At 35.6% G+C, this 11,420-nt stretch overlaps 2 protein-coding genes across 2 annotated transcripts; one reads left to right on the top strand and one right to left on the bottom strand.

Moving 5' to 3' along the window:
- The first annotated feature begins 2,276 nt into the window (after window positions 1–2,276).
- Window positions 2,277–7,220, top strand: LOC139901455 (NADH dehydrogenase [ubiquinone] iron-sulfur protein 1, mitochondrial-like). Its single transcript, XM_071884168.1, has 4 exons — window positions 2,277–2,773; window positions 3,603–4,144; window positions 5,006–5,380; window positions 6,044–7,220. The coding sequence occupies exons 1-4, from the start codon at window positions 2,362–2,364 to the stop codon at window positions 6,941–6,943; spliced, it is 2,229 nt and encodes a 742-aa protein (XP_071740269.1). The 5' UTR covers window positions 2,277–2,361; the 3' UTR covers window positions 6,944–7,220.
- A 1,344-nt stretch (window positions 7,221–8,564) lies between these two features.
- On the bottom strand, window positions 8,565–11,169 carry LOC139896660 (DExH-box ATP-dependent RNA helicase DExH18, mitochondrial-like). The gene is made up of 2 exons (XM_071879306.1): window positions 8,865–11,169; window positions 8,565–8,749 (listed from the first exon to the last, which is right to left on the bottom strand). Exons 1-2 carry the CDS (start codon window positions 11,081–11,083, stop codon window positions 8,701–8,703), a joined length of 2,268 nt encoding a protein of 755 aa, XP_071735407.1. The 5' UTR covers window positions 11,084–11,169; the 3' UTR covers window positions 8,565–8,700.
- Between the last annotated feature and the right edge of the window lie 251 nt (window positions 11,170–11,420).

Genomic DNA, 11,420 nt, shown 5'->3' with positions numbered 1-11,420 from the left:
AAGGACCATTTTAACTCATTTTACTCCACATTTTCTTAAACTAAAAACACACACTTGAATGCTCTCATATTATACTTTAATCTCAGCAACTTTTCTCTTCATAATCAAGGTAAAATACTTCTCAAAATCCTTGTTCAATTCCTTGTATAGTTGCTATCTTATTATACTTATAAAACTTGTAAAAACTAGAACTTATTTTGGTGAACACCAAGCTTGTTTGAAAAACTAATCTAATCTTTCTAACTTAACTCTAATAACAATTATTTATATGTATTATGATGTTATATTAAGTTAATATAAGAACTTATAACTTGTACATATGAAGAACACCTTGAAACTTAACATATATCCTTTAATCTCCATTCGGTAAAAAGCGGACTGTTTTGGGTTGAGAATTAAAAACCTATCTTAGACTTTGTGTTAGAGGCTAAGACTTTGAAAATATGTTAATATATGTAAATAAGACTTCCAGTATTTTTTTCATGATTTTAGACAAAGTGGAAGTATTTTATCAAAAATCATATATTGGGTGGATGCCGGGATTTTTTCAAATCTGTCCACCGACACAAAAAGAGGGTAAAGCTCTAAAAATTACTACTTGGGATGAACTTTTTGAATTGGTTTTGTAAAATTTAATTCTTAATGAATCCATAGCAATTTGATTCACTTTAAACGGAGTTGTAATGAATATTTGGCGAGCAAAACAAAATCTGCTAAAGTTAACGTTGTATGGACGAAATTTATATTATAAAAACTATATTAACCATATCCTTGTTAACTTTTCCTATATCCTATATATATTTGGACATGTTATCAGTAGTATAATAAAATATTATAATCTTGGTTAATTCTGTGATTGTATATATGTATAATAATATTCTTGGTACGTCCTAACACAATAAGTATACAATACGTTTTGATAAATCCTAAGACAATACGTACACAATACGTCTTAGTTAATTCTAAGACAATACGTATACAATACGTCTCTGGGTTGATGCAAAGACAATACGTATACAATACGTCGTGGGGTAATTCTAAGATATTATATATATATATATATATATATATATATATATATATATATATATATATATATATATATATATATATATATATATATATATATATATACACCGATTATTGGACTGTTGAACTTTTCGTACTATTTTGGACTACTAACAATAGACTACTAACATAAAATGTTAAAAATTATTATATAAGTATTCTATGAACTTGCTTTATTTTATTCATATGTCGTATTATTATCTGAATCGTTATTATTGTTATAGGTTCGTGAATCCAAGGACGACGGTCACATTTTTAATAAGTTGAAAACTCATTATTAATATACTTTTAGAACTGTGAGTATATAGTCCCATTTTTAAACTCTAAAAATATTTTGGGATGAGAATACATGCAGTTTATGTTTTACGCCATGGACACAAGTACTTAAAATATATTCTACGTTGAGTTGTACCACTTTGCATATCTTCCCTAATAGCTTGGTAACTAATATTTACATGTTGTAAGAACATGTAAGCGCGAATCCTATTGATAGATCTATCGGGTTTGACAACCCCAACTGGGCTAGTCGCTCTAGTATCGTAAACGGTTTCATAGTACTTCATTTTTACTACACTTGGTACAGTGTAGGGAGATTTCATAATAAAGGGAATATGCTACATTTATGGTTAAGTATGGTTACCGAAGCGCTCAACAACTTATAGAATACTTTTATACACTTGCGAGTGTACATATATTTATAACTATGAAATCTTGTGGTCTATATTTATATCGATGCTAAACCTATCTATCTCACCAACCTTTGTGTTGACTGTTTAAGCATGTTTATTCTCAGGTCCTTAAGAAAGTCTTCCGCTCTTGCAATATCTGAGCAAGCTGTGCATGGAGTCTCATATTTTTGTTTAAATGAAGTGTTGCATTCAATAAAACCTTCGTCATGTATTATATTCAACTTTTATGTCACGTGTGTAGTATTTGGAAACCGATGTATTATGGGGATTATTTCTTAAATAATCGTTCACTTGTTTAAAACATGCATTATGTATAATAATGGTGTAATTTTTATGAAACGAATGCAATAATTTCTAAAACGTATTATATAGAGGTCAAATACCTCGCTATGAGACCAATGAATAATGAATAACTTACCGCGTTTATATTGCGTTTATAGTGATATGAACGGTTAGTTTCACCCGACCCCGGTATGTATAGCAGTATAGTGTACAACGTAGACACACGCCCTACCCCATTTCTTCGCCCAAATAATCGCCACAACTCCACTTCCCCTAGTTCAACACAAATCTTCAGATATCTGGACACAAATCTAAAAGTCAAATGGGATTAGGTTTAATAGCTTCCAGAACCCTTCGATCTAGGGTTTTTTCATCAACCAATCCTGGAAAAACACTAATCCGAACCATCGTTTCAACACCGGAGCTCAACAAACCGGAAGCCGTAGCTGAGACGCCTGTGCCAGAACCCGATCTCCCGAAACGTACACCTGTTGCCGGAGCTAGGGTTCATTTCCCTAACCCCGATGACGTCATCGAGGTATTTGTTGATGGATATCCAGTTAAGATCCCAAAAGGTATGACTGTTTTGCAGGCGTGTACCGTCGCCGGAGTTGATATCCCCCGGTTTTGTTATCATGATCGTCTCTCTATTGCCGGTAATTGTCGGATGTGTCTTGTTGAGGTTGAAAAATCACCCAAACCTGTCGCTTCTTGTGCAATGCCTGCACTTCCAGGTTAGGTTTGAAATTAATTTGTTTTAAAATATTAATAATTTGTGTGATTTTTGTGATGATATAATTAGTTTTATACGTGTATTAGTTGATGAAGTATCCGAAGTGATTTAATAACTGCAAATTAAAGAAAACTTGTGGATATAATTCATGTTCAAATATCTGAAAAAATCATTTATTATTTGTAATGAATACAATGTTATGTCTAACAAAATATGGTTGTACCAAGACAGAAGAGGTTTCGAAGTTCAATTTTTTTTTTTTTCTTTTATGGAAAAATATTTAATATTATGGTCTTTGTTGACTACTTTAACAGTAGTGAGTGAAAACTCATTTGTTTGCTAGAGTAACAAGCAGGTGTTCAAGTGAAACCCTGCTGTTATGTATGCATTTTGTCTTTCGATTAAGTTTAACTCAACAAGCAATGAAGGGGATTCAATCTCAATAAACTTATGGACAAGTGTACACATGAACTGATGCACAAAATCGTGCATTAGCCACATATACTCCTCCAATGAATAATAAAACGACACCAAAACTTGAAACTACTATGTGCTATCTTTGCTATGATCTGTTCGTTAACATCTAAAAGTTTGCTAAAATCGGTTTGAACCCGAGGATTAATACGCTAACATTTTAGTGTATTATATGATATATGATTATATATACTAACATTGTAAAGTAAAGTGGATAAACCTTAGACAGCAAATACTTGAGTAAAGTACTAAACTTGATATATGTAAAAGAATTGTGTATAATTTGAAACCCGCCTGTTATTCTGTTAAGATATTGCGATTCTGTTTTTGACAAATATGACTTCTTTTGTTTATAGGGATGAAAATCAAGACTGATACACCAATAGCTAAAAAGGCACGTGAAGGAGTGATGGAGTTTCTTCTAATGAACCATCCCCTTGATTGCCCAATCTGTGATCAAGGTGGAGAATGTGACCTACAAGATCAATCCATGGCCTTTGGATCTGATCGAGGTCGTTTTACCGAAACCAAAAGATCCGTCGTCGATAAAAATCTCGGTCCGCTGGTCAAAACCGTCATGACCCGATGCATCCAATGCACCAGATGCGTGCGGTTTGCAACCGAGATAGCCGGAGTTCAAGATCTCGGCATGTTGGGCCGTGGAAGTGGTGAAGAAATTGGCACGTACGTTGAAAAACTCATGACCAGTGAACTTTCGGGAAACGTAATCGATATCTGCCCTGTTGGCGCACTCACTTCTAAACCGTTTGCGTTTAAAGCTAGAAATTGGGAATTAAAAGGAACCGAGACCATTGATGTTACTGATGCTGTTGGTTCCAACATCCGTATCGATAGCCGGGGCCCAGAAGTCATGCGCATTCTCCCACGCTTAAATGAGGTACTTTAATAAAGATATTATACATCAGGAGGCCGCCCAAGTTGTTTGTGAGCATGTATCCTTGAAAAAATTTGGGGGGGGGGGGGGGGGGGTTCTCCAAAGGTTGTGCCTCTGGTATCCTTCACTCTGTGCGGGCCAAGCAGTTAACCTAAAGCATTCCGGGTACGATTTGCGCGATAGATGCAAGGAGTTTCTTCCTAACGGGTGCGTGAGTGGCAAATGAGAGGATTCGATGCCGATATTGCCGTTCTAAAAAAAAGGAGGCTGCCCAAGTATATTATTTTGTGTTTGTAGGCCTCCCAAGTATATTATTTTGTGTTTGTAGGCCACTCAAATTTATATTTTGTTTCATACAAATCAAATTTGACTAAAAGTTTTTTGTTTAGTGTGTAGAGGAGATGCAAACACACGTTTTTCTAAAAAAAAACTTAAATAGAGATAGTGTTAATCAACAAATTCGTTTGTACTTACATTATCCGATGAGTTTTTATCTGAATTTGGCATAAGTTGATCAATATATAAATTTTGGTGACCTACAAAATCGTTTTTAAATATGAATGGCCTACAAACCCAAATAGATAAACTTTGGTGTCCTCTCAATATATTATCCCATAAATAAATGAGCAGTGGCGTATTATAGTGCACCCCAAAGGGGGTATCCACCCCACTTGGAATTTTTTTTTAAATGTACACTAAAAAAAACTAAAAAATAAGGTTTTCTTAGTGTTTATCCCGCCACTAGTGCACCCCCTCTGTAGTCGTAGTCGGACTCCAGTTCCGCCACTGTAAATGAGGTAATTTAACGTGAACTACAAAAAAGTGTTTTGCAAATGAGTTATGAGCTTGTGTTTGACTTGAAAGGACATCAATGAGGAATGGATATCAGACAAAACACGTTTCTGTTATGACGGTTTGAAGAGACAGAGACTGAATGACCCGATGATTCGTGGTGCTGACGGGCGGTTTCAGCCTGTGAGCTGGCGGGATGCTCTTGCTGTGGTGGCTGAAGTAATCAACCAAGTTAAACCTGAGGAAATTGTTGGTGTTGCTGGTAAATTAAGTGATGCAGAATCTATGATGTTACTTAAAGATTTCTTGAACAAAATGGGGTCAAACAATGTGTGGTGTGAAGGAAACGGTAAGAATGTTAATGCAGATCTGCGTTCTGGATATCTTTTAAATAGCGGTATCAGTGGATTGGAAAAGGCCGATTGTTTTCTTCTAGTCGGTACCCAGGTAAACATTCTTTAAATCCTTGTACTGAAGCTGTTAATTAGAGCTCGTAATTTCAACCCATTATATCAAAATAATTAAATTCGGGTTTTGTTCACTGAGAATGGGTCAAATGTCTCGTAACGTTTATTCAAATGTGTGCAATAGCCTAAATCGTTTTTTTAGAATCAGCTTTTTTTAACCATATAATTTTGATAATTCATATTCATTACGAGAACCCAGAATTACTCGGCGAGTACTCGGTTTTTGCAGCTCGGGGAGTACTCGGCAAGTACTTGGTCAAAACTTAGTCAAACCCAATCAAATATGGTCAAACTTGGTCAAATTCTGCTGTAACTCTTGATTACTCGTTAAATCGTTCAAAACTGCGCCAAAGCTTGGGATTACTCGGAAAATCAGTCAAAATTGTTCAAAACTCGTTCAAATTTGGTCAAAAGTCATATTAAGTCAACATTCGAGTATTTCCTAAAAATTCCTGACCGAGTACTCCCCAATATCGATTTTTTCAACCTTGTTCTATACCTTAATTATGCAAATCAAACACAAAAGAATTGAAATAGTGCTGGCGTTTTTAACTTGCTACCGGATCCTCTTGTTTACCAACTTTATCGTCAAGTAGATGTGTTATTAAATACCAAGCTTAGGTTTTATGTTTTAATTTGGCAGCCAAGGGTGGAAGCTGCTATGGTTAATGCAAGAATTCGCAAAACGATTCGAGCCACCCAAGCTAAAGTTGGCTATATTGGTGCACCTGCCGATTTCAACTACGAACACCAGCATCTTGGCACAGGTCCTGAAACTCTAGTCGAGATAGCCGAGGGTCGCCACGCCTTCAGTTCAGCACTTTCGACCGCCAAAAACCCCGCCATCATAATCGGTGCCGGAATCTTCGAACGTGAAGATAAAGACGCCATTTTCTCACTTGTTCAATCAATCGCTGCCAAGAACGAAAACCTAGTCAGACCTGACTGGAACGGGATCAACGTTTTACTCCTCAATGCCGCTCAAGCTGCCGCCCTGGACCTTGGACTAGTGCCTGAATCTGATAACAGCATTGAATCGGCCAAGTTTTTGTACTTAATGGGTGCTGATGATGTAAACCTGGATAAGCTCCCGAAGGATGCGTTCGTTGTGTATCAGGGACACCATGGCGATAAAGGTGTGTACAGGGCTAATGTTATACTTCCGTCAGCAGCGTTTAGTGAAAAAGAAGGGACGTATGAAAATACGGAAGGATGTGCGCAACAAACGGTGCCAGCTGTCCCGACTGTGGGTGATGCTAGAGAAGACTGGAAGATCATAAGGGCAGTTTCGGAAGTTTCTGGTGTGAGGCTGCCATATGATACCATAAGTGGTGTTCGGTCACGAATTAAAACTGTTGCACCGAATCTTGTGAATGTTGATGAGAGAGAACCTGCTACGTTTACTACATCGGTGAAACCGGAGAGCTCTGGTAAGGTAAGTGCGACGCCATTTGGTGTTACGATTGATAACTTTTATATGACTGATGCGATTACAAGGGCGTCGAAGATAATGGCACAATGTAGTGCTTTGTTGAAGAAGTGAGTGGTTGTTTGGAAGGTTTAATAAAGTTGTGTATTTTCACTCTTTTGAGTGTTGAAATACTGTTTTTATTATATTTCAGTTTCAAAGAGAAAGAGAGGTAAGAAAGACACTCTGTATAATTTGTAATGCAATTGCCATAAGTAGGGTTTACGCTCATAAGTGGCGCGCGTTGACATTGATTTAATGGTTGTAATTTTTGTAATTCAAGGAATACTCAGTATGGGGTTTGAGATCCTTGCACCAATGTTTGTTATCTTGGACCATCTTAATTACTTCATCCCTTATAAATTATGCACTAATATGTTGTAATGTAATGTTTGGTGAATGTAGTAATTTAGATTGTGGATATATCATTAGCCTTTGAAAATGATATAATGACCGTTCAGCCCAGGTTGCATACGTGTTAAAAGGCTTGCAATGCCTTGCCTCAGCTCAACCTAAGAAATCTGACATTTCTTTTGGATATAACTAACTACAAGCTTACAATGAGTATACGTTTATAGTGAACAGCTCTAACGGTTATGATCAAAACCTCTAATATGACCAAAGTTATGCCTATTATATGACCAAACTTGATTTCAACGAGGTGGGGGTGCCTCACTTTGCGGCGGGGATTGTTTGGTAAATTTGTTTGTGCATTAGATTTGTACGTCTTAGCATCATCATCGTGATATTATCGTCGACTCGTTGTACTCCTAGCATCTTGCTAGTTTTATTTAGTAATATAATTGTTATTGCCTTTCAAAAAAAAAAAAAAGAAAAAAAAAAAATGACAAAGGTACATTAGTACTACTGTGCATAAGTTAGTTTATTACTACGTAGAGTAGGTAAATGTAAATGCGAAACTCAACAAAAAAACATGTATATATACCATCCACGTATACTATCTCACCTGAATTGCTATATTTCGACTTAATTTTACCCAAAAAGTCCAATACAAAATTCTTTAAATCCCATATAAATCTCATAAAAACCATCCAAAATCCAAATACTCTCCAAGACCAAAACGATGGCAGTTTGACCACTAAAAGTCACTTAACAATACTATCATAATGATTGCCATCAAATAACATCCAATACCACCAAAAAATACCAAAAATCAAGAGTTTGACTTAAATAATTCAAACTGTCATACCAAAACAGCAGATTAAACATTTGACTTTTGATTTTAATATTTGCACTCACCATCTTGCATCATTTCATCATTCCCTTGATTACCATCCTTTATATACCAGCTGTACCATTAGCATCAGATTCAATATCTTCTTCCTAAAGATGCAAATTAAACTTGAGGCAATTTTCTTTACATAAAAACAGAAAATATGCAATTTGAAAAGGAATATCCCTCATCATGAAATTAAACTGTCATACCCCTCATCATTGTTGAATCTAATAAATAAAAGATCCTAATGTATTAACTAAATTATCCTTTATTCTTAAGTGAGCATTAACCACAGCAAAATTCATTGATACTGAATTACAATAAAAAGAAAACTGACATTTGTGTTAGTGTTAGTACAATCCAAACCTTACTATACTTTATATAGATAATAAAGTAAAATCCACACCACCAGCAAATGGATGAATAACAAACATATGAGCAATTAAATCACAACTGCACTTAAAGGATAATGCATTACAAAGCTAATTAATTTCTCATGGTTTTCATAGTACAAGTACACATAAACTCAACTCTTCCAAATATAAAAAATTTAAGCTTTTGCTAAAGCTGAAGACTAAAGTACACCATAATAATCTCATACAGTTACCTTCTCTAGATCATGTAAATTCTTTTCTTGCCTTTTCCTGCAATATAATTGACGAAAACAGAAAAAAGTAAACAACTTTAGCATCATTCATTTAAAACCAACAATCAACATGTTAACAAAAAATAGAAAATTAAAAAAAATAATAAACTTACTTTTCTTGCAGCTTAACCAAAGATCTTGGTCTATCAAAACCATCCTCCTTATCGTTTGACTTTTTCCCTTGATTTCTCGATTCAGGTTTCCAGCTCGCTTTAATAAGCGATTGACCTAATAACTCTGCAATATCAGTTGCCATGGCTTCGGCTTTTTTGACATACGGAAACGTTTCCTCCTTAAAATGATTCGACAGCCATAAATACATAGACACAACTTGATGCTTAGTTTCAAGATCTAACAACTCTGTATCATTTCGGGCAGAACATTTTGGCATACCCATATATAAATTAACAGGTACGTTCTCAGAATACGATTGAGCAAATCTTAATAAATGATACATCGCTTTTGGGTCCCTAATATTAACCGGAGCAAAACAAAAGTTAAAACGGTCTTCAAGAGATAATCCTTCTACTTTCTCCAACATATTAGCAACCTTTTTTATGTGATCGTGTTTGCACAAAAAGTATGATCCGTCCAAACGACAATTTTCACCGAATTTTTGAAGTAATTGGGAAAAAGTAACATCTGCAATTTTACTAGCAAATAATTCCACTTGCTCGTAAAATGGGAACAAGCCAACTTTGGTTACATCATCGAACGGTTTCTGTAAACATTCTATTAAGTAATCCAAATCTTCTAAATGTAAAGTGGTTGTAAGCCCGTCAGGGTATATACTACCTCTACGACCCGCCCGACCCGCTATTTGCTTCACTTGTGATGCGGGTACGGGCAAGATTTTATCACCATTGTATTTTGAAAGACTATAAAAAACAATCCGTCTTATATTGAGATTTAACCCCATTCCGACTGCATCACTTGCAACCAAAATGTCATACTCGTTATCTTGTTCGTTAAACAAATTAGCTTGGTGCCTACGAGTTTCGGGAGGCAATGCACCGTAGATAACACAACATTTATGATTCGTGTGCTTTTCGATAGCTAGTTTTACTTCAAATATCTCTCTTCTTGAAAACGCAACAACACAATCACCCGAACGAACTTTTCTAATGTCTCCTAATAAAGTCTTGGATTCAACCACTAAAGGTTTGAATCTTCCATAATGGTTTTCAATCAATTCATCGCCAGTTTCTTGACAAATTTTTCTAACGATACCTAATACACTCGGGTCCCCACATAAATGTATCTCGTCAGCTTGTATACCGAGCAAAGCGCGAGTCCACGCGTACCCTCTATACAAATCTGACATCATTTGAATTTCATCAATAACAGCCACTTCATACAACTCATCCGTAGAAACCATTTCAACCGTGCAAGCAGTATGATTCCCGAAAGGAACATACTTTTTTTCTTGACCCGTAAGTAAACTACAATACACACCTGACGAATTAACCTTATCAAAAACTTCCATAGCTAAAAGCCGAAGAGGACTGCAATAAACACCCTTTTTTGCTTCCATAAATCTTTGCAAAGCATTATAAGTCTTACCACTATTGGTTGGGCCACAATGGTATACAATCTTACGCTTAATGGCCCTAGCAAACGGGAACCATGTCTCGGGTTTTGTTAAGTCTGCAGACGAAATCATAGCCCTAAATTTCTTAATCTCATCAGGGAACTGTTCTAAACAGAATTCGACAAATATAGGAAAAAGAAACCGCTCCGCTTCTATACCGGGACCCAATGACAACAAGTGATCGACGATATCACGACCGCAATTTTTAAAGACAAAGTTTTGAAATTTATGAGCAGCAGTTGGGAAAAAAGAAGCACCAATGTATATAGCTAGAGCTTGATTTGAAGCCCAACCAGATCTGCTAAAACACCCAAAAATTTCTTTAAGTTCATCCAACTCTTCTAACTCTATTTTTCTTGAATTTGGTCCATCTTTAAGCCTACGATAAAGTTCTACAGGATCAACGGCTCCAACATGTGCAAGTCCAGGGCTTTTCAATTCAGATACATGATTACGTGTTTTATCATCTTCGATAATATTATTATCATTACCATGGGTACAATAGAATTTGTTATTAAGATCAGGAACCCTAGAGTGTAAACCTAAAAGGGAGGGCTTATTCAATTGGGTTAAACTAGGGTGATTAAAGCAAAAAGATTGGTGGGTTTGTGTTGAACGATTATGGGGTTGAATGGGTGATGAATAAATTTGATTGTAATATGAAAAAAATCTAACTTTTAAATAATCGAATCGTGAAGACTTACAGACGAGTAGAAGGTGTTTTGCAGGGTTTGTTGCCATTGAAGATGAGCAAACGCAGAGAAGGCGTTTTGTATGAATTAAGTAATTTCTAGGGCTTTAATGGTGGAAATGTTAATTAAAGTTTTTGAAGAGGAAGCAGGAACGAGAAAGGAATGACGACTTTCGACTTTAGAAAAAATAAATTATGGATATTTTTTTTCGGCCAAAAAAAATATATATATATATATATAAAATAAACCTTCATCGGAACGATGAAGATTAACAAACAAATTGCCTTGAGCCCAAAATAGATGACGGAAAATTGAAAGAAACAACGAATACACAGAAGCTCCTAATTGACATACGAAGCCCATTTTTAAGTGGGCTTAAAAACCAA

Source organism: Rutidosis leptorrhynchoides, chromosome 3, assembly GCF_046630445.1.
Source record: "Rutidosis leptorrhynchoides isolate AG116_Rl617_1_P2 chromosome 3, CSIRO_AGI_Rlap_v1, whole genome shotgun sequence".
NCBI lineage: Eukaryota > Viridiplantae > Streptophyta > Magnoliopsida > Asterales > Asteraceae > Rutidosis > Rutidosis leptorrhynchoides.
Note: the sequence above shows the minus strand (reverse complement) of the source record. Positions and strands in the feature narration are given on the sequence as shown.